At 37.7% G+C, this 24570-nt stretch overlaps 2 protein-coding genes and 2 long non-coding RNA genes across 8 annotated transcripts in view; 3 read left to right on the forward strand and 1 right to left on the reverse strand.

Moving 5' to 3' along the window:
* The window catches only part of Cad99c (cadherin 99C), a 93695-nt gene extending 69380 nt beyond the window's left edge, over positions 1-24315 (reverse strand). Inside the window, exon 1 of one of the 3 annotated variants that reach the window (XM_072010829.1) lies at positions 23767-24314. In XM_072010829.1, the coding sequence (XP_071866930.1) occupies positions 23767-23769 (3 nt within the window). In that variant the 5' untranslated portion in view covers positions 23770-24314. Of the gene's footprint in view, positions 1-23766 lie in introns of all 3 variants that reach the window. The other 2 variants (XM_072010830.1, XM_072010831.1) reach the window with 2 other exon arrangements.
* Positions 2707-6644, forward strand: LOC139991060 (uncharacterized protein C15orf61 homolog). 2 transcript variants are annotated; one of them, XM_072010852.1, is made up of 5 exons: positions 2707-2897; positions 4144-4349; positions 4841-5084; positions 5302-5464; positions 6304-6644. In XM_072010852.1, exons 2-4 carry the CDS (start codon positions 4248-4250, stop codon positions 5427-5429), a joined length of 474 nt encoding a protein of 157 aa, XP_071866953.1. In that variant the 5' UTR covers positions 2707-2897; positions 4144-4247; the 3' UTR covers positions 5430-5464; positions 6304-6644. The 2 variants fall into 2 exon arrangements, with proteins under 2 accessions (XP_071866953.1, XP_071866954.1); XM_072010853.1 differs by lacking the exon at positions 6304-6644 and having other exon boundaries at positions 5302-5509.
* LOC139991062 (uncharacterized) lies at positions 10080-19571 on the forward strand. The gene is made up of 2 exons (XR_011800731.1): positions 10080-10442; positions 19169-19571. It is a non-coding gene; the product is annotated as an uncharacterized lncRNA (long non-coding RNA).
* On the forward strand, positions 20330-23051 carry LOC139990806 (uncharacterized). Of its 2 annotated transcripts, XR_011800659.1 has the most exons (4): positions 20330-21215; positions 21469-21786; positions 21858-22000; positions 22965-23051. It is a non-coding gene; the product is annotated as an uncharacterized lncRNA (long non-coding RNA). The 2 variants fall into 2 exon arrangements; XR_011800658.1 differs by having other exon boundaries at positions 21469-22000.
* Positions 24316-24570: the final 255 nt, after the last annotated feature.

Genomic DNA, 24570 nt, shown 5'->3' on the forward strand with positions numbered 1-24570 from the left:
TGTAAATCAAATTGTATTGAAACTAATATTAAGTTTGTACTAATTGTACTAATATTAAGTTTCAACTAACGCGAGACTTTTGGTACAAAATAGATAAAAATGCGAGCTACGTATTTTCAGGATTCAAGTTTCCAATTATTCATATACGGCATAACTTTTTGTAACTAATAAACTCGCTAGAAACTTCCGCTCATAGTTGGAGCAAATTTCTTAGAAACTCGACGACGTGATAGCGAAGCGTTAACAAACCAGCGAAACTTTCAAACGTTCAACAATTGAAGTTTATGCGATTAGATGTCGATTTCATCGCGAGTAACATCATCATTCTCGCTGTACAATTTATCTACGTCACCAAATTGTCAGGTCCACCGATATACGTAAAAACTGTCAGACCTTCTGCAAACATGGTTGACCGAATGTCCCAAGAAACGACCAGCCAGTCCGGTGCAATTTACAACGAAAAATACTGTTTTATCGCTGTATTCTGTATATTTAAAGGAAAGGCGGAACCGGACGCCGCGCGATACGGTTCGACGCGACGTCAAAGGTTGAGACGAGGACGTCCCTTCAGTTGTCCCGTTAAACACGTGTTCTGGCGGTTGGAATTTTCAATTCCGAACGAGTACACCTAGATCCATATACGAATGTGTGCTACCCATAACGAAGGGGGAAGCTCGACCGAAGAGGCGCATGGCGGTTACATCGTTTATGTATATCGCGGATATTGTAGACGTCCATCAAAATAAGTAACGTATCATGACCTTGATATTTGCCGTGCATGGCTCCGAGTACACGCGCATCTTTCCCCAACAGAGGCTCGCATATCGCATATCACATAAGAATACGTCCATCGAGATAAACGTAAATATACGCAAATAGAATGTCCCAGAAATACAAGCCGACCCGCGGCATCGTGTTTCTACGAAACTCTCCAACCAACAGCCATTTTTCGCAGAAATGAATATTCAGATGTAATTACGGCTAGTAGGAAGCACGAGAAACTCGGATACAATAATCATTTATTTCCATCTTATGTAACCAAATTTTGGTAAATTAATGCGAAAAGAAAATAAATTGATTATTGATTTTGTTACTTCGATGCGAATATTATAAACCAATGTTTCCTACAAATATCGCATATCGTTTTTATTCTCGGTAATAGTCCCAATCCTTTCGCGCACAAATAGCGAAGATTTAGTCGATTAGCCCCTAATACAATCGTAAACCGGTGTAGCCACAGTGAAATAAATATTTCTCGTTCACCGAATCTGATTAGCACATCGACGAAATCTAATATGATAATGATACTTTTTTACGTATGTAAAGCAAAGGAACTCGTATCTCTTTTCTTACATTTTTGATAATATAATGTGACGCGCGACGGTCAGCCGGTTAACTCTGCTATCAATATCGCAGTTATATATATAAATAAATGCAACACGAGCCACCGTTAATAAAAATGCATGATAATTTATAAAACGAGGCATGGTATATGCTCCGATGCGTCGCGGTATGTTATACATATCCTACGTGTAAACGACGCTGGGTGTAGTAGTTGGTAGTATTGGGTAATTAAGTGATTGCGGATTTGCAATACCACCACCTAATAACAAAATCCGCAATTACTTAGTTGCCAACCCAAGAGTAGTAGGTCGAACGAATTCTATAGCGATTCGAGCTTAGACACTGGCTACCAAGAATCGAACGATCAACCATCGCGACACTCTGATCGTCTTTATCGAGATACCGATGTAACGATGATTACTTGCTCCGTTACCGCGACTACAGGCGGAACCTAGTCGAAACAAAAAAGAAATTGAAAACGATTAGCGAACAGTCGACGTCATCGCGAATCGACTCCGAGTTCAAACTTTTTCACTACGCTGAGATAGCGATTTTATGAAACGACAGTTGCCAAGCGATTGCTCCTTTCAAATACCTAATATCAAAGTAACCAATATAATGACAATTCGTTGCACATACTTTTCCAATCTCGCTAGAAACATACATAGATCATAATACTCAAGTATATACGTACAGGTGTTCTATTCGTACAAGAACGTTTCATGTAATCATTATCCCTTTTAGGCTGTTGAATATAAATAATATAACACAGACAGATCGTCGTTATCATGAACACTGGTTCACACGGCTATTCAGCCGGGAACAGCGTCAAATCATATTCTTTGCCAATACGATGTCGATATTGTTATTCTACAAATATTAAATATAGAATATAACTGAAATTTAAAAATAATAGCATGATCTCATACAGATGTGATGATACAGGTGTGAACACTTGTAACTCTCTGCCGTCTAAATAAATTATATAAATAAATTATATAAATTATAAAATATATATATAATTTATATATATAATATATATATGTAATATCTATATATATGTAGATAATATACGTGTTCAATGGAAAAGAGACAACAAATATTTTTAATGTATGTACTATATCCTATTTCAATATATATATAGTATTTAAGGATGTCGATCACTCACTCGAAAGAATCAATTCTATCAGCGGTGTTTAATAATTATAACTTAAGAAGATTAATTGTAACTTAAGAAGATTCAAAAAGACCGCCACGGAAGATCAATATGTATACTGTACACCGATGGTAGCGCCAGAACCAGTTGACCTAATAATACAACCAGTCACTTCGCGCATAATTCCTTTCGTGATCGACGTATGTATATACACATATGCGTATCATCTATCTGCACGTGATACACATAGAATTGCAAATACGTGGAATACCATTGAACGAAGAGATCTACGTTAAAAGCAACGTGAATCGTGAATCCCAAAGTACGGATGTAACACGTTGAGACGTGTACATTTCTTCGTAAGCCGAGTGCGAGTTTCTTGCGCATGCGACGAAACGTGAGTAAAAGCGCTTTACCTTAGCAACGTCCAGAGAGTGGCCATGATATTTCAAACAGGTGCAGAAAATTGCCAACATCGATCAATTTCCGTTAATTTAACGCAGCTTCCATGTAAATTTAGAATGCTAGAACACTATTTTCACGTACTACCGAATTACATTACGTAGTATGACGCGCATTTCCTCCGTAAAAAGACATTTCTCTTGGATGCATTGAAGAACAGCACACTTGCTACGGTATAAAAATTAAATTAATACATAATTAATATATAACAATATATTAAAACAACTGATTTACATAACTACATACATATGTCCCGACGAAATCGAAAAAGATATTTAAAGATAATTTATGTACTGAAAGTGTATAACAGTTATAAAATATAAACGTTAGAATTATCGAATTATCAATTCGAAATCTATAGTTACTTTATCAAATACGCGAATTAAACGTGGTATTATCGTGCTATTAACGTAGCAAAAGTAAGGTGGATTAAAAAAATACTACTATAAGAATATCTAATGATTGACAAAGAAAGTAGCAATCAGTTACTGTATAAGTATTTATGCTAACACGATCACGGTTCGTGAATGCAGACGAATGCACCGAAATCTACTTCGAAATGATTTTCCACTAGCCGATCAAATTGATTCCCGTTAACCTTGACATTTTGCATGGCACTCGCCATGGATTTATTTTAGAAAGGTAAAATACAATGCGCCACGAGAAACTCGCGAACCGAACAGGCTCACTGGTTACTTTCCTTACATGTACAGAGATAGGATACATTCGCCATGCGGTGTTCTATATTCTGCATTCTACAGGATGAACGCCAACAACAGGGCGAGAAAGCTTTGTCTATTGGCTAACGGCCAATTACCAACGACTCGAAGGAAAGGGAAATTTTTCATATTTATATATTTGAACGAATAACGATAAACGATACGAGCGAAGTATGTTATTTGAAAGCAAACTGTTGGAACTTTTGTCTTACCATTTTATGGATTATAGATTATAGATAGAGCCTCGGTTAGTCCTAGTTGCGTAGATCACCCTGTATATAGCCATTGCAAACAGTCGATACATAGGTAACGTACTACGTATATGTATATGTTAGTAGTACGTATGTATATGGCACAGTTCTCTAGATCGCAGGTGCGCCTATCTATCTATAGACGCGCTTTCTCGCAAGATCGCAAAGTTCATCAAAGAAAACCAAACTCGAATAAATTGTACGATTGCAGGTCGTTTCGCGCAGAGATTGAGACTTCGAGCAGACAGGAAGAAACATGAAATTTCTTAGGAGAATTTGATCGATTGGAACTTGAGATAAAATTTCAGTGGTCGAATGCTTGTAAAAGCCTTGTCCACACAAAGGAAACTCGTCGTTTGTCCATACGGTACTTGGCTGAAGATTGCTTCCAAGAAGACCAAACCCTCAGCATCCGAGGCAAGTTTCGTACTCAGTTTTACATCGAGTTTCTTTTTCGTCGATCGCTCCCCGATTCTCTGCACCAATCACGTACATACGTACTTACATACGATATTCAGTGTCGGCACCGTCGCGCAAAACTGACTACCGTTTCCGAGAATTTCCCTTCCTATCGTATTGCAGTCGATTACCATGAGAATTTTCGCGAGACATTCGATCGATAAGATTCTAAGAATCTATCAATTCACGCGCAAGATACGCGACACCTACCTATACAAGTACTTACTCGTTTCATACAGTTACTAAACTTTCGAGATCGTCTTTTAATTCGACGTTTTCATACCGAATGACGATTCGCGTGAGCTGATAATCGAGGCTTACCGGTATGTAACGGGAGCCATAATGCCATCCTATAATGTCGTAGCTGTAAACGATCGACAAAATGGATATTGGTAAAACAGATAGACGAGGGGATACAAAGTAACTCGCTGTCATTACGGTACAAACAGGTCTTAACGAGTTATCTCCTGCAAACGAACGAGCCACCATGGACTTCGTATTTTGTCAAGTATGCCGACGTTGTGAACGATCAAAGAGGGATGTCCCATTTCAATTGGCCAGTAGGCAACAGCAATTATCATGTACTTAGAACCGGCTGCTTTCCATACATCAAATATCACTGCACCAAGAGGCCACGACAGGACCTCAGCGCCGAGGACAAATTTTTCAAGGCGATCAAGCTTCTGAACCTTGGTATACATTTTCACATACCGTATTTATCAAAAATAAAAAGGCGCCTCGCCACGTCGATACGTGCTCATCGTCATTCTTCTACGATCCATCCGTTCTTTACCTTCATTCATATTTTTTGCATCCAAAGATACCGTACACGACGAAGATTCAGCCCGGCGTGGCGTCTCGCCACTATAATTAACGACGATCAGCTATTTCAGATTTCTTATCCTATCAGGTATACCTACATTAATGTACGGACTGGCAGCAATTTTATTGATCAGACACCGAGAAATCGTGAATACGTCCCAAGGAAACGTAGTGATATATTTTTTACTGCCCGAGGACAAAGGTTCCATGTACTGATATACACGTAGATGTACACATTGTATTAATTAAAGGTAATTTTTTATGTAAATAAAACGTCGAATGAAAAGGCTATAGAATTTAACGTATTCGTGCTCATGCATACACACACATACGCGCGCGCGAGTTACGTTTCAAACGGTCTTCGATTATAAAATCTGCCGTTTTACTCAACCGACATTTAGCTAGAATATTTATGACAGAACGTATTCCGTTGCATTTATTAATTATGAATTCAAATTAAGTAGCTGCATGTACAAATGTACGACTATATCGGTGCATTTGAATGAGGTGATAGACATCTATCCGTTGATTTGACTTTTAGGGAAGATAATAGCATTTCCTACTGTGTAAAAAGGAACCGTGCACGTTTGTTGGCAGGCACCTAATGATCCGACGATGATTGATTCGAAGACAATAAAGCGTTAAACTCATGATTTAGATTCGGCTTGCGTTTGATATACAGCGATCGCGTTCCTGACCTACGATGACTAATGTTCCTTTTATGACATCGCATAAAGAGGAATACAATAAGAGACAATTGCAACGCGCCCGAGACGCGACAAGTTCCGTTTCACCGCATTAATAATTCATTTGATAAATAATTAACTCACGACTGCCGAACAATCATTTAACGACGCGCGGTCGAAGGAATTTCTTGAGTCAGTTGAACGAGAATTGGGTAAACAATTTGAAAAAATTAGAAATATTTGTATAAAAGATCTAACTTCTAGATAAGACTTAATATCTTAATGTCGATGATTAATAACGAATAATCGCATAGTTTTAGAATCGCATAGAAACTTTAGCGAAAAGATTAACGACTGGGACCGAGTTTTCTCGATAAGGCACAAATAAAAGATTTAATTAACAGATGACTTTCACTCGGCGAAGATGACAATACGTCGGAACATGGCGAAAGAACTTTCACTGAAGAAGATCTGTACCTGTTGCGCGGCTTTTGTACGCGACATCAACAACCTTCGACCTACTGGTATCGCTGCCTAATGCCAAACCATCCTAGCGACTATCGCGATATCTAGAATCGTCCTATCGAAGGCTCGATACACGTTATACGATGTTATCGTCACAACGCTATACTCGACTGCGAGGAGAGACATCACCTTTCGAAAGGACAACAGGCGTTGATGATTGGACGTACTTCCTGCCACCATTCAACGTAAAATACAGCTTGTCATAAATATTCAAATACAACAACTCGTACTTTTATTACATGTCCGATAAATCTAACATATTTATATTGGCTCCTTGAACTTAACCACATCCCGTTTCGATGACAGTACTGCTGCACCGTAAAGGAAGCTGTACTTCTTCCTAGACCTAGGTATCGTTCATACGTGTTTTCATTTTTCCTCTCTAACGTAATACGCTATCAACTTCTTTGGATAAATTCTTCAAAACTACCATAATCGCTTACCTTCAGAAAGTTATTACTAATATCGAGTAACGTGTATATCGTACATCTATCATTATCATCTATCATTAGTACCAATTTTTTCAAGCAGATTTTTTTTTCTAAATCGTATACGTATGCATATATCCTACTGTGGAAGTCTCTGTTAACCCAATATATAGACAATTAGATAATTAACGAGTAAGACTCAAACTTACTTTGTTTTGCTTCAAGTATAAAAAATTATCAAAGATGCATCGATGCGTGTAATACGATTTAGAAAGTCGATGATAAATTGAAAAATTTATTCCGATTGAAAAGAGGTGTGCAATTGTAGTCGGTGATTGAGATTAACAGGTTTGATCGACTTAATTACATCGAAAAAAAGTAAATTATCTTTCGAAAGATTGTATTTCGTTTGTACTGTATTAATAAATTTGTCGTATTCTAGTTTCCAGAATAGCATATCTACAAGATATATTATTGTTTAAGGATTAACAACGCATTTCCATAACTTGGAGTTAGAGGTTGTAGGTACACACCGTACACTCTTAAGCCATTAATTCTCCTCTTGTAATACCGTCTAAGTCGACAAGATCGGCATTGACCAAGCCGAAGAAGGGCCTGCGTGTCTTCCGTACAGAAGAACGGAACGAAACGAAACGTCCGATTGGAGTTGTACGGGAATCACACGAACCGATCGTACACCTTGTATCCACGCGAGACTCGTCTACATTCCGAGCACGTGTTAACGCGCGACGCTATTTAACGTAGACGTAAAGTCATAGACGTGGACGGAGGATCCGATCGTTGGAAGAGTTTGCCACGAAGTCGTGAAGTCGCGTCACGCACAATTAATTCACACAAGATCCGCGATCGCTATTTGCATATCCGATTGGTCGTAACGTTTCAAATTAGAGATGCTATCTATCTAGTCTTCGAACCTATTACAATATTAAATGCTTTAGCGTCTTTCAATGCCAGTCCGGGGCGTCCACAGAAAAGATTCGCGTGCTTTAGATATTGGATTGCGCTTCCCTGGCACTAAACATACACGTACACCTTGCCACCGCGAACTGCGAATTTTTCGAACGAAAAGAGAACACATCTTTCGCGATAACGACTCTTCCGCACGACGGTTATATAATATATATATTTATATTTATTGTGTTATATTATATAGAAATTTATATTTTATTTTAATAATACTATAAAGAAATATTTCTATTTCTAATTTTAGAATTGAATTATCGTCTTAACTTGGTATCTACGATTGTACGAGGATGTACATATCAGCTTTGACAGAGTATCCTTTTATAGTGTTCTGGATATGCACTTTACACACTTTAATTATACACTCTAATTTAACCGGTTGCTTATCGCAAGAATAGATAGAAATGTAACAATCTCACGAGCGCAAATGTTCGAAAATACTAGGTTACTATTCCGGGTGACCGTACATGGCTTAACGAGTCATCTTTCGAATCACCTCTGCCTAATTCTATTCTCGCGATCAGACAAGTCAGGCCATGTTGTGCTCAGCAAAACGAACTAAAGATGTATATTTCGACCACTCGTGAAGAGACACGATCGCGAGGAAGCACGTCAACGGGAGTCGTAAATTCCCGTTACGATTAGACAATCGACGCCACGAAATGATCGATCCCCTATTTCGGTTAGGATAATAGAGTTAAATTAAGTATGACACTGAGATAACAGGTTATAAGCTACAGTTTATTCCAACAACTTTGTAGAGACGATAGTTACGCTGGTGCGTATGTATAAGTTAAGTAGGTGACTGATTTAAGGGTGGAAACCCGGTCAAGAGATGTTGACCGTTCTAAAGATGTAAAACCAGTGAAGTTCGGTGACGATGCTGCGGCGGAGGAAAGCTAGTGATGAGTGTGTCTAGCGCACGGGACCATCGAATTTGTTGATGACAATTTTTGCTAGGAAAATGAGGGTAATAGACATTGTTTCTGATTGGATAAGAAGATTGGTGGACTAGGAAGGGTCTTAGCCGCCCTTGAGAGAAAGTTGCTAACAGAAGATACCGAACGTGGGAAAAATCAACTTTCCCGTGTCCTCCCGTAGTAGACAATAAATGTAAAGAACGCTTGAAATAAAAGATACTTGTTTGGTCTGAAGGACCTTAGCTATAAAAATGCCAAGATTAATGCTGATTCCTTAAGACTATCGAGGGTACGCAGTAAGGATGTGTAGACATCTGGCTGCCATCTTGCCCGCGGTGTGTGGCCTGATCGAGGTAGAGAGTCAGCCGACGTAACAATGTACTTATGCAGAATCTAAATACAACGCGACGACACACGCACGTTCCAGTAAATGTCACTCGATGTTCCAGTTCCATCGTTCCAACGTTCATAGACTTTTTCGCCATAGCTTCGCCATAACTTGGCCACGTTTGGTTCTTCTTTTTACACAAAATTCCTAGGAAATTTCCATTTTCACTTTCGCGATTACATTCGCGAACTATCCCTTTACAAGAGTTGCGAATCGTTGGAGTCTGGCTTCTTTTCCATTACAATCCCACCGAACTCTCACCAAAAGAATTACATAATCATCGACATCGCATTACAGAGTCACATCGCGATGGCGAAATTCTATTTTCAATCCGAGTGGAGATTCCCCAATACTTTGCAATTTAAAAGTACGTTAATTGCGATATTATATAATAAGAGGAAATAAGAGATAAGAAACAAAAACGATGAAAATTAATGAATATACTTATTTCTACTTGCGGTGTACAATCTGCATTTTTATACACGAGAATCTCTCTTCCGAAACTATTACATGTTCGATCTATTATATTTCTGGCAACTTTCGAGTTTCGACCATAAGATTCGACAAAGATTCGTACATACCAATGAAGCTAACGTCTGCCAAGAGGAGAGAAAAGCTGACGGCAAAAGAAACATTTACATACGTCAAAGAGACGAGCCATACGATTCGCATCTTGTCTCTTGACCGCAGAATAAGTCATCGTCTATTTCAACCTGCTTATTGTCCCCCGCGCATAAACAACGGTATCCTCGTGCACCTATCGCATAATCTCGCTACCATTCATCCCGCGTTTGCTCCATGGTTACAATGGTACATATTCGCGTAGCTCTCGAACGCAGAAATAATGGCATTGTTCGTGCGCGAAAACTGCAATAGGCATCCTTCTTGCGGCACGTGAATACGTCCACATGCAAATAGCTATTTCGTATAATCGAAAGACAGTCACAACTGATGTTCCTTCCTCTGCTAAAACGAACACGGTCGAAACAGGTCACTGTCGCGAAAATAATCGCCTTCGTAAAACAGTCTCTCGGTTCTCGGAGTTACTTCGCATTGTCCTCGTTGTCTCGCATCATCGTTCTCATCCAATGACGCAACGCGTCCAAAGCGTATCCGTGTGAACCTCGAAATATTCTCATAACCGAATGCAATTGCCGAAAGGAGTCACAATTAACTCGTAACTCCCGAGTTTTTACACCGAGACGAGTTTTCGAGGAGAGCATGCGTTATATAAGTCACGTGGATGTGATGCACCGGGTGACTTCGTAACTTGATTGCAAGCGGGTCCCCGTATCGGGGTAATTAAAACGCAGATCATAAATACGCATAGACAATCTGCTCTTGGTTTTGTCTTTACGAAACGCATCGGTTAAATTTCACTGGATGGTCGAATCTCTCTCTCTCTCTCTCTCTCTCTCTCTCTCTCTCTCTCTCTCTCTCTCTCTCTCTCTCTCTCTCTCTCTCTCTCTCTCTCTCTCCATCTATATGTACATATATTTATCTATCTTACCTTTCATACACATCGCGTTCTAGTTCCCCGCCAATTCGATGTTATTCCTAATTAACGCAACCTAGCTTTAATAACATCCTGAGCTGCTCCTCCTTCAACGTGATGCATCGCACAGATTAATCGTCGTATATTAGTGACGAACACGCGAAGCACAAGTACCAAAGGCGTACAATTAAACGCAACGCGACTGTATTCTATCCGGCTCGCTTAAATTCCGTAGGACGCAGTTTCAATTCCACAGCACATTATCATAGACACGTTATCGATTGAGACACGATGCTTGGTGTACATAGTTTTGCGAATACGATCGATCTTTGACAATCCTGTTACACGACGTAACGTTTTTCGTACCTTATAGTTCCTGTAACTTTAAATATTGGATGGATTTACACGAAACTCTTGGAATTTAGGTATGAGACAACGGTCGTCTCATAATACTTTAATTTGAAATTCGTACATCGATATCCTAAATTATTCGCTTTAAATAAATAATGAAATAATCAAATCAAATAATGAATCACGCATCAAATAATAAAATAAAATATCAAATAACAAATACGTAACATCAATAGTAATTGTTATTTATCATCTACTTTGAACGCCAAATTTTCTAAAACTTTGCTAGAACTAATCATGTCCCAGCGTAAAAGTAAATCGTAAAATCCATCGTGTTGGGCGTTTTATCCGATCGTCGTAATTAACAAGTTGTCAACTCGTTAGCAGACTTATAATTTTCATTCGTGCGAATATTTTCTCCCATTAACGAGCACTATCTTTCTTGGAAATTGTCGTTAGTACACCGTTTTTACTAACTCGTCTAATCATTTCACAATCAATCTTTAACTTTTATCAAATCGCATAAATGTATAGCACGACACAATGAACACCACGACATTCGCATCACGATTCATTCGCATTTGCGTTCTAACAATGTATTGTAACAACAGCTTAATTAGCTTAACAGGGATGTAACATTATGATAATAAGACCTATAAGATCAAGATGCACGTTCTATCGCAAACAATGAGATTAAGAATCGGCACTTGCTTCGGATGGGTATGTCGTTGATAGCACGGATAAGATTTAATTTTACATCGAAAAGAGCAGAGGAGAGTTGCTCCTCCAGCAAGTTGCCGATACAATTAAGGGAAAGAACCGTGGGACGGAAGGAAAGAGTCTAGTGGAGAAATCACGTACTCCATTATTACGCCACGCCGTCGCAGTTGCGCTGATAACCCGAATAGAATCCACAGAATCTAGATCGAAAATTACAACAATCACCGTGTCAACATCTAGTGCAAATTGCACGATTTTGTTAAATGGGACGAGTTAAACGATAATGCAAGCCAATTTCGCATCGATGTGAAACTGATGCGATGATAATAGCGCTGACGTATCCAAACTGACAAATCGGTTTACATAAGGGAAAAATCCGCTTAACAAGTGATACTGAACAAACGAAAAAGGAATCGATTCCGAAGAGCGCAGAAAATGTCCGAACGCTTGCAATACCGATTACGTACTTTGAGTATTAGGTTAATATCCTATGAGAATAACGCGATAACCAAACAAAATAGGTACTACCGTATAATATGCACTCGATATACGAGCTAATAACAATTACTTAGCTAGTTATACTTTTTACATTAGATTTCTTGATTAATATGTCCCAACTAGAACCAAACACTTTTATATAGAATACAGAAGACTCTTTGATCCAATTTGTTGAAATACAATTTTCACAAGTAGATGCACGGTACAAATAATTGAAATATACAAATGTGACTGTTTCCTTCTACCTATAACGTATAACGTATAACGTATAACAATAAATACAAATCGTACAAAATGTACGACAGATAAAAAACGATTACCTTATAAACGATAGACGACCATATCGACTTTTGAATTCTATACATCCAATTGAAAAACCAGCGATAGAACGAGTGAGAAACCTGTAAAACAGCGGCAGAAACGACGCGGCAGCTCTACTTGACATTTATCACGAGTCGTTGCAAAGGAATTCACATTCACCTCGCGGTATTGACATCGTCGCTACACCGATCCGTACGAACGTATCTACATACAGTGAAAGATGGTTTGGTGGCGGCCGAAAGCTAATTGCATTCTCAAGGTAATTCGGTTGATGAATGCATCCATCCGTAAGAAAGATATTTTCCTCACTGCTCCCCAGGATATCCGCTCAAGCTCGTTGCTAATAGCCATTGTTAAAAGATAACCCTGCGCACTACATACGTATATGCTATACATCTACAATTTAAAAACTATCACCGATTTACCTTTTAACATTCAACTGTCGTCGATAACGTGGCGATATTATATACACCTTTGAACAATCGAAAATTAATTACAAATAAACTTCTAGGCATCCAACCTATTGTATATCGGGAGTTCTCCACGGTTCTAGCCACTTCTCGAAAATACTAACACTCCCTAACTGACTCGTTAATTAACAAAATGTACAAAGATCGGGCCAGACGAAATCATTGAAATTTTACGTACCGCTTATTTCGATCGTCGCCGATCTCGATGCCACGGGGAAACGATTCTTTCGTAAAAAGACCCATTTCATCCGTTGAGAAGATAATGGGGTCAGGCCGTATGCTCGCAAAACGAACGCGTGGATCGAAAGGAAAACGAAATTAACGATGGCTAACTGTCATTTGCACAATCAGGTTTAACGAGAGATTTTAATTGCTCGGCTCGAGTCAAGAGCAAGCTAGGCTAGTTGCGTCAGTTTTGCGTAAGACGAAATCAATTAGCTATAATGAGAAATCTGTGTATATTCGTTAAACGTGTAATGACTGATAGTACGGTACTGTGTAATTTAAATTTCAAATTTATCGGATCGTATAACGAATGAGAACTTTTTCTAAGAGAAAAATAAAATGACGCGTAAAATAAAGATACCCTTCGCGTTCCTACTACAAATACTCTTTCTTAAATGTATATAATGTGCGTACTATATATTTATTTCAAATCGCATGGCATAAATATTCTTAGCCCGGGACAAATGTAGATATCCTCACGCGCGAATGGAATTGATTTTTAGTGTAATGGATATTATAACAAACCGACGATTATTGATATCTCGTCATATCACTATCCATATCGCTATTAGTTTGCGAGATATTCGCAAAAAAGGTCATTCCAGCTAACCTAATTCTTATCTTTTATTTACACTTTATACACATATAGATTTGACACTTCATCCGGCTAGAGCGAGGAGGCGATCGGCAATTAATAATGACGCATACAAACGCAATCACGGACGCACAATTATAGGCAGAATTCACCGTGGTAGTACCGACAGGTTTTTGCGAGTATTTTGGAAACTAAGGTAGGCCGAGCGACGGTTACACGGTTACGCATACAGGGAAAGGTTTTAAAAACAAGGTATTAAGAAATCTTCGACATCCAAGGTGCCGGCAGCTTTCTAAGTAATCAGAAAAATTGCTTAAGAAGCGTTCGTGGTTGAAACTTGACGTAGAATTACCGTAACGACGATGCTGACTGAACAACGCAGCAGGTACAAGACAGTGTTACTACAGATCATGGATGTGACCTGTATTTTAGATTTTTAACTACTGAAAATGGAGGTGACAAGAGTCAGGGGTATCGCGAACTCGTAACAAGTAACAAGCAACTTGGCTGGCCCCTTCTTTGAAACTCCATGCGATAATTGTAATTCGATATATCTATGAGACACACGATACGGGTAAATTTCTTTTCCTGTCCGATGATTAAACATTTAGGTGATCGTGGTTGGAAATATGAGTTGATCGCGCACCGCTCGACACGAAACTGTGAACCTTAGGTAGGAAGCCACAATTCTGTATCTTTCTTACGCGAGAAACACTTGGAAGATATTACGAAATTAATTAATGCTTATATAGATACGAGGTAAGATATTATAACAAAAGAAGGATAAAAAATTATAACTAAGAAATTTAAGAAAATATCTAAGAGATTTCTTTACTACGCATCTATTACATTTATATTTTACATTATCTATCATATACCTATGTGTTTTACGTGTTAAATCTAAGATTATTATTTAGTAGAACGTAAAATATATCTTCGTTTTTAATAAAATACATAATTTATTATATATATTATATCTATTATATATAGATATATGATTTATTAAATTTTTAATAAAATATATTTTCGTTTTTAATAAAAACTGACATACAACTGAATGTATTTTCGATTAGCGAAATATATTCGATAGACGGTATACATAATTTTCTTCACAATTTCCTAACTTTTCTCAGCTATTGGCGATCGATTTTAAAGCGAAAGTCCCATATAAATTATCCAAACATTTTATACTTGCGTAAAATGTTTTCGCAATTATTATACAATTATACAATTATTATATTATTCCGACGATAACTTTCGCCATTTTGAAACGAAAAACTTCGACACAACTTCAACTTAATCGGAGAATTTCATACTATGTATGAAAAGTTGTCAACGAAAATCTTGAAAAATTCATTCCCTTTGGAACTTTTCGTATATGTCCTTTTAATCATGATTCCTTTTCACACAGGAATTTCGACTCGACTTCTGGCTTCACGCATCTTTACCTTTACCTTCGTTTTTCTCCACACCCGACTATAATCTAGCCTCTTCCCATCTTATCCTTGCTAGTGTCCTGCATCTGGCTACCTACTCTACAACCTGTGTATCTCACAATCACAATCAATGGGCACGGTCAGTAGCCAATAGCATGGTTAAAAGTGCCTCGCCCCTCTAAAAAAAAGAATACACAAATTGGTGACTCGACCTGGAAGACATTCCGTAACATACAGGAACGAGTTTAGAACCAAGCGTATACCTTTCAATTTGTTCTGGCTGTTTTATGATCGGTCCATACTGATTGACAAACGTTTCAACGAATGTAGTATCCAATACTATTCTTATAATTTCCAATTTATAATCTGTTTTCTTAAAAACTTAATTAACGCATCGTAGTCAGTTTATTGCCATCTTTATCTAATCTTAATCTAATCAAGTTAAGCGAACAGATATTTTTTGTATGAAATATTCGAAAATTCTTTTTCTCAAATTTTATCAAATTACACAACGACAAAGAATTATGCATATGAGAATAATGTTTTAACTTCTCCAATGCAAGTTGATAAATTTTCAAACACCGGCGTACTCAAAATTCTTCGTTTTATATGTTTCGGATAGTATATATTAGCGACGGCATTTCCTACAGTTCTAGAGGGTCAGGAAAACAATTAGCCCGACGTTGTACTCTGAACCGATGCAGCAACCTACCGAATGTCTACCAGGACAAATTGCAGGAAATCTATGGGGTTGTGAAGGAAAACATACATTTGCTCTCGACAGGAGGCTAATAAAAACTATAAAAGAATAAATAAAAAGCTATCATCGATGTCGTTGATCCGTTTATTTGAAATAGATAGATAGTAGCACTATGTTTAACAAAATAATAATTTGGGGGCTCTGACCGTCTGGCCATAGAGTGGGAAAAGCGGACTGAACAGCATTGTGTTGCGAGAGACGGCACGGCTCAGTATAAGCGTTCCTAAGATATAATTAACTTTAAGAAGTAAGAAATTTCAAAGGTTATAATTCGACTGAATTATCGGTGAATGAATTGTTCTCTATTCCATAATTTATATCAAGGCAAATAACCGCTCGGTCTAATTATGTAAAAAATTAATCGAATTAATCGAATATCGCGATACACGTACTCTGTACTTACATACGTTTAAGTGGAACGTCTCGCGTAAGAGGAGCTCAGCGGTAAGTTCGGTAAATCAAACGTCGGACAGGGATTCGTTCTGATTAATTGAGTACAGATAAACGAAATCCCACTGCATATATCACGCTCTGGTGTTTGTTCGTTATTATTACTTGCAAATACTACTCCATACATCATTTTTCGTTTGATCGCGATGAAAAGGAGGAAAGAGACCACGGGGAAAAATGAAAATCAGAAACGAAAGATCACGGGAATGCCTCTACGCGTATGCTTCTGAGAATACCTATGCGTCGTACGTCGCGCAACAACGACAATCACGCAATTTCTCCGAAACCAAGCGTACCAGAAATTAGAAAATAAATCGAGGGAACGTGTCTTCCCTCTAAGAAGGTACATAAATCCCTCTAAGAAACTACATAGTAAATGCCATAGAGAAGATCACAGTGAAATAGCGATCGAAAGACTCTCCTGCCGTTTAATTAAGAAACCATCGATCTGTACGAAGTAATTTTCTACAATGTGCGAAATCGATGGTTTGCGTTTTCTTTCCGTATTCACTTCCAAATCATCGTTACTATATAAATAATACACGACCGCCGTCGCCGTTTGCGACGCGACATTCGTCCCGTAGAGATATTTTAGCCACCGAGAATTTATTACAGCGACCAGTCGGCGTTTTTATTTATTTCGTTGTTCGCCATGATATGATGCGACGCGATACAAGGGGCGACCATCAGACAAGCTAAAAAAACGATCGAAACACGCTTTGCTTCGCACCTTCGAAGGACGCTTACAGGAGCGATATCTCGATGCATCGAACAAGAACCATGAAAAACACGATGGGCAGGAAGGTTCCCAACTTTTGATCGTTCAATTTTGCAAGACTTTGCAACGAAAGATCGCCTAATCTCAAATTTACGTATGTACGTATCTATAAAGTTTTCAACATTGTCCAACTACGCTTAACATTCCAAATTTCATCCTGCATTCTCTTGGGCGATCACGCCTTCTTCTTTCACGTAAACGTATTTCGATTCGACGATTTCGCTTCGAAGAAATAGTTTCCGCGTAAAGCGTGTCTTTTCAACATCACGTTACAGCAATCTGTCTTCACGATTGGAGTATTAACGCTGTCCTAATTTATTCTCCGACTCATACCTGTTGCCCGAGGTCTGCTATGTCTATGCACTCCTGTGATAACTCAGAACAGGTGGATGCAGAGGTCAAACGTAACGTCGAAACTAGTCGTAAATCAAGGTGAACCGAGGTGGTTCGCAGTAGGCGCAGATATAACGGTGACGACGGTCAAGTCACCGCGGTGCCATGGCCTCCTTTCCACGCCAACGTTCGCCCCTCTTCCTCTTCCCCTTTTGCCTCCTTACGGCTCGCGATACCTCTTCTTCGACTTGGCCAATTCGTCTAACTGTACACTGTATATTCGTTCATATAATCCGTTTCTTTCCGTACGTTGAAACGCGTGTACACGATCATATTTGGCTCATAGTCATCAAGGCTCATGGTCGCGCTCGCATCGTTCGCATTCCGCAAAAAATTATGCAACTCGTATCTATATTTTCATTTGGAACAACGATCAGGTATAGCAGCGATATGAAAATTCGCGAAATCGAAATCATTCTCAACGAATTCGAAATAGCTACTTATCGATACAAGAGACACGTTCGAAAAAGAATAAAAGAACAGTAAGCATGCATTCGTAAGAGAAGCGCTTATAGTTTGATCGGTCAATTTCATTCTACGTTCTACTACGTTCTATTCACATCGTCTTTGATAAGTTAATAATAAACAATTTATACACGCGTATTCCGTTTCAGCAGTTACAGTAAAGTATCTGAAAAACAGAATTAGTTTAGAGAAGAAAGACACGCTTACGTAATTATATACGATATTCGGTTCTGCTAAATTAGAACAAGAGACGGCAATTAACTTGAAACGATGGATACACGTAGACTAGCTAAATGTTGTATCTGTGGGTGTGCAAATACGCATTCTAACAATATCCAACTTTTATGTTAAAATATCTCATGCGAGAGGATATCGCGGTACATTGTTTTTGCACCGCTAATTAACGTTGATGAGAAGAAGGTGATGCATGATCTAAAATCTAAACAGAGTAAAATCTCGTGCTAAGTCGCGTCGAGTGAAACGACTCCCGAAGCTGCTGCGTTCGTTGCTCATTCGTGATCATCATTTACGACTTCACATGATGATCCAAGAGAAATTGCAAATGATACATGAAATTTTCTTGATAACGCTGGTATAGTAACGATACGCTCGTTATAAAATTTCCTTATTGGAATAAAAAAAAAACACAGTCAAGTCGAAACTGGATTTCCATGCCACGAAATTGTACCGTGAAACGTTATACAACGATGACTCACGAAGCTATCGAATATTGTATCGACCGTCGTTCAATGTCCAAGTAATCGAATATGCAAAAGATACAATCGTTTCAGGAATACATGGTCGATTTAGTCGATTAAGTAATAACAGCGATACGTTCGAATGTTTCCAAAAAAACAGAATGTCGGCGAAAGGCTGCGATGCGAATATGTTAAGATCGAAGCAACGTATAACGTGACAATTATTTCGCCGAAGTTATATCGTGTCGCGTAATCGTGTCAGTATTACAAAGAATAACACGTTTAATAATGACAATTTTCAAGAAACCTATGTACGATGGAAAATTTACATAAATAGCGTTTATATCTGCATTTACGTCCTGATTCCAGACAGCTGTTAACGCCGAGTTTGTTAAGAAGCAGGAAGACCACGTTTATCTCGGTGGTGCATCTAAGATTTAGCGATCGCTGTCACACGTTTTCCAACACGCGAAAACAGTATGTCTGAGACGTGGGAAAAAGCCATGTACCTACCAAGTTAATTCAATCTCTATGAGAATTCGCTCTTTTGTTACAGCCACGTATTCTACTCGTCTCTTTATCTATCCTATGCATCGAAGTCGTACGTATACTCACCTGCAACACATTCGTCGTTCGGCGTTTCTGTAATTCTTTATTTAGTTCCACTTTAATGGTCGTTATATGTCATCGATCGCGGCATCTTAAGTATAAGTCAACGATTCAAATTTCATCGAGACATGTAAGACCAATGTCGGTATAAAAAAAAAAGAAAGCTCGATTTATCCTCACCCCTATTGTCATTATCTACAGAGAAATTATTTTCTACGATAAATAGTCGAAAAATTTGAATCCTCGCGCAACTGATTTTGATTGATTTTCCTTGAAATCTCGAATGTAATCCAAGCTTTTTTATACGGCAACGATCTTAAAGTCGATTTGTGTTGTACAAGTCCGCGTATTCAATTTTCTAATAACACCTTTCTTAGTGAAACGAACGTTCTGTCGAAACACAGGTACAACTTACGACCGAATATCTACGACTTTCGCGTTATCCAATTATGGGATAGGTGTACGCGACTCCTGACATTTTATAATCATAATAATTCAATCGACTCGTTTTGGTGATCCGGCTGAATTTACATTTACCAGTCGTACTTATACGCGTCCGTGGTAACGGTCTTATGTAATAATCGACCAGATAAAATATAAAAACATACCGATAGAACTAGCAGCACGCAGCTTTCGCTTTCTCTGGTTCAACAGACTAGTTTTTCTATCATTTTCTCCGAAATGTTTACATGCAAACTAAATACCTTTTATCAAAAACGTTATAAATTACCACAAAAAGAAAAAAAAAAAAGAAAAAACGAACAAAATTACGAAACTGAACAATTATTTTCAAGCGTATGCCCATTATCATGTTCCATTTCCTTGGTTCTCGTTCGACTTCGTTGATACCTAAAGTTTGTATTTTATAAGTACGAGCTATAAGCTTTACGAAAAGTTGAACACTTTGGTCTGCTATCTTGTTTTTAAAAGGATTCGGATAACGAATTGGAAGTGTCACTCGTTGTCGAATCGGAAGAAACAGTATACGTCGCACGAAGGAAGTCAGCAACAAGAAGAACCGGTTGACTCTAATACAATAACCATTTCGTATCTGTCATTTTTCCAAGGCCGATACCTGTTGATGCCTTTTATGCGTTCCTTTTCCACCTACTACATTTTATCAATTTCCACAACAATCGAGCAAAATTCTTTCTTAAGAAACAATAAAATACTCCCATGCCCAATGATTTCGAGATTGTGCGTGCCACATGATTTAACCGAAAGAATCACAAGTACACGCGAATCCACTTAGAAGTTGACCACAGGAGACGTCTGAAACCAATGGCAAAGTGGATAGGCAGGTTTTCTATCAGAGACTGTCGATCGGAGAAAAACTTGTCGCGATCAACGTTAACCTCTTGCACTTTTGTCCCTCTTTTGGTTTAACATGTTATATCTTAACGCGAATTATACATATATCGTCCAGCTTTTCTTCTTCTTTTCCTCGTTTGTCCGATCGATCGTGGTTATTTCCAACTTTTGTTTCTATTACTCGTTCAATAAAAAAAAACCAGATATTTCAACTACTCAGGACGTAATATGTACATCTTAGAAGGTTCGTAACTATGCCAGGTAACGGTAACGAAAGTAAATCACACACACACGCACACACATATGCCGCTATCACGATCACGTACGGACATTCTGTTACAGGTTGGCTGTTCGGATGAAGATCACATCGATAGAAAGTTAGATCGGGATTATTATCCTCTCGCTTCTTGTTATTTGCAGCAATGTAAGGAACGGCGAATAGATAGAATAGATACAGGTATACGCGGAAAAGCAGGTAACCGCGATGCGGAACAAGGTAAATTACAGAAATATTGATTAAGATACAATCGGATAAAATCACTCGCACAATTCTTGCCCACTTTCTACTTAATTGTACCGCCAAATAGAATGCTTCTTTATAGATCTACATACGTCTCTAATCATATATTTACGAAAACATAGTAGCCAAAAAATTATAAGCGAATTATCGTAGTATGGATAAAGGAAATGTTATTTAATGGGAGGGTAAGTGCCAGAATTTCCACTTAAGCGTCTTTCGTTATGTGTAGATTGTTCTCAGATTTACAGAGATAAGAGATTTCCGATACGAGGTTTGCGAGTCGCTTTGGGGACTGAATGAGTCTTGGAACTCGAGGGAATTTGCGGTGCCTCCTAACTTTCCCAGAGTGAAAAAAAAGAAAATCGAATTCAAAGGTGGATTAAGAAGAAAAAGAATAAGAAACCACCGTCTACCATTGAACGATCAAACCACGCTGCTGTATCTCGTCTAGATTTTCATCATACACCAACAGCACGATGAAATCATATTTATTATGATCGTCACGACAGGCGGAAGAATAGAGTTTGCGGTTGAACATAATTACTCCGTGCGTATTACAATAATATTAATTAGTAACTTCTTATAGGCATCACGATGCGTGGAATCAAATGTTTACAGGGACTACAGGTCACAGACTACAGAGTACAGAGGGAATTCTTTCGCATTGCATAATTACGTTGCAATTAGAGTAGGTACAACCACGCGTTGGTGGAGACAGGAAAAGGAAACGTCAAACCAAAGATACCTACGTAGCCCTAAAGGTATCATTTGCATTAACTTGTAGAAGTTTTGCAGCAATCTACACGCATGACTAACCAAACACCTCGTTAGAATACGCGTATAGAAAAGAATAATTTTATAATATTGGTACAAACTGTCGTTGAATCGTGACAATATCGAAGTTGGATACTGTTCTGTAAAGGAAGTGTTATAATTTAGCCTCGATAAATGATTAAAGAAAAACTCAAGAGATTATTTAAAAGAAGACGATAGATCTTTTTATAGAGTTGTAAAGACTTTGTGTGCTCTTAAAAAGTCACTTAATATATTCTAGAGACTCGTCAAGATTATTTTTTTAACTTTAGACTAAAAGTCTAATAAACTTAAGAGTCTGAAAGTTGGATCTTGGAAATGATCGATTTCATACTGATATTTATCCTTTCCGTATTCACGATAAAAGAACAATTTATCGATACTGTTTAACCAAACGTCATAATAAAATAAAACGTCAATCAAAGAATCAACGTGTTCGCAACCCTGTTATTACCAGCAACGTGAATAAACGATTGTTGCTTCTGACTTGTTATCTTTATCCTCATCGAGTAGCACGTGTTGGCATGTACATACAATCCTTGTACACACAAGGATTCGACATACGTGCATTTATTTCTTCGTAATATGCTTCGATTCCACGTAGCAACAAAACGCTTTCACCTGTTCGGTTCGATTCAATTTCACAGTTAGTGAAATACTTGATTTGTGCCAAACACTTTTATAGCTCCTATAATTAAACTTGATGCATATCACAAATTTGATTGTAATAATCGCTGCTTACATTTGATACAACCAGTTTCATCAAATCTCAAATGATAAGGAATTCGCAACGATTCAAGTCGTAAAATGTACGATAGATGATGAATACATATCGCATCAAAAATATTTTTAAAATTATTTAATTATTAAATACTTAATATTTAATTAATTAATTCTTCTTCTTTTATTTAGGCTTTATTTCGAAAGCGATCAAACGTTTGGTACACAGCGGCAACTATTGACGATAGGATAACGTAACTATCTCATTTCAAATATTCCATTACATTAGCTTGAATATTCCAACTCACTCACAATTTCTTTTTATTTTTTGTGTCAATTTTAACACGTTACCTATGATAAATGAAAAAAGAGTCTGTGAATGATGCAATTTTATACCTGAATATACACGAGTTCCCTTTTTTCATTTTCGATACAACAATGCGTAAATTTAACTATTTTTCGATATATCTCAGATAAAGTCATACCACCGAATTGTAGCTTCAACTTTGCAATTTAACATATATATATATATATAATATATATATAATATATTATATATATAATACATATAATACATATACATACAATTTCTGTTTAAAATGATATATTTTATAGAAAAATATCAATTTCTTTGTATTTCACTCTATTTAATGTTCTCCCTCCCTCTTCTTTCCTCTTGTGAAGCTAAACAAATAACGCATTTCAAATGCACACTGCTACCATCTGCTATGTACAGAATAAAGCTTTTTTCTCTTTTCAAGCGTAATATACATAAAATGAATAAAATATATAGTTTTGAAAATAAATTATATATAATATATGCATGATTCTTACAATCAGTTAAATGTGTTATTAAACATAAGTAATAAAATTTATTAAATTAGATATTTCAATGAAACAATTCTTTTATCCTACAACGTCTATCACGTCGAACAGAGTTTAAGTACTTGGACAATTGGACACATTCTCATAAGTAGCATATATATGTACTTACCATAACTGTGTACGCTAGTGTATGCTCATGCGTGTGTTATATACGCCGGTGTGTCACCTAGTGTTACTGTCTGCTGTCGAACCCAGGCATGTCTATAAAATAGCCGGTAACACTAATGGGTCGTCGACGAATTTGCTGCAATCCAAAATCACGATTCTTGCTTGTTGGTTGTTACACAGTTGACACAGATCACCATATGTAAACACACACACGTTGTTTGCGACACGCGTGGGATCGCGCATGTATCGAAGCGCGCACTCACATCCACTGTAATCGAGTTTGCACAGAAAAAGCCTTGTCTAACGTCTTCCTGACTTTCTGCTAATTTAAGAAAACCTGATGTTCATCGCCAATTTCATCAACGGACGTTTTAACCAGCATTGAATGAAGAGTAATTGTCAGCTCTATATGTTTCGCTGCATTTCATATCTTTTCTTTCGATTTTTCTCGCGCCGTTTTAATAAAAATGGGAAAAGTCACGTACGAAACGAGGAGAAGTCACGGATTTTCAACCTGGCGGACACCGACTGAGCTCTCAACCGGGCAGGTAGGTAAGCCGTTGCCCCTCCACTCTATTCACCACCACGATCGCTCACCATTCTCCATTCTCTTTACCTTTGCTTCACTTCGCTTCATCTTATTCTTTCATTTTCGTGCTCTCTACTTGCATACATCAATATACTTATATACGAATATTTATATATAAATAGAATCTATTATCATATTATATCCCTGAAATATTTAAACCTCAAATCTTAATATGTTGTATTCGTATATTCGTGATAATTAAGACAATATACTCTT

This window comes from Bombus fervidus, chromosome 9 (assembly GCF_041682495.2).
Source record: "Bombus fervidus isolate BK054 chromosome 9, iyBomFerv1, whole genome shotgun sequence".
NCBI lineage: Eukaryota > Metazoa > Arthropoda > Insecta > Hymenoptera > Apidae > Bombus > Bombus fervidus.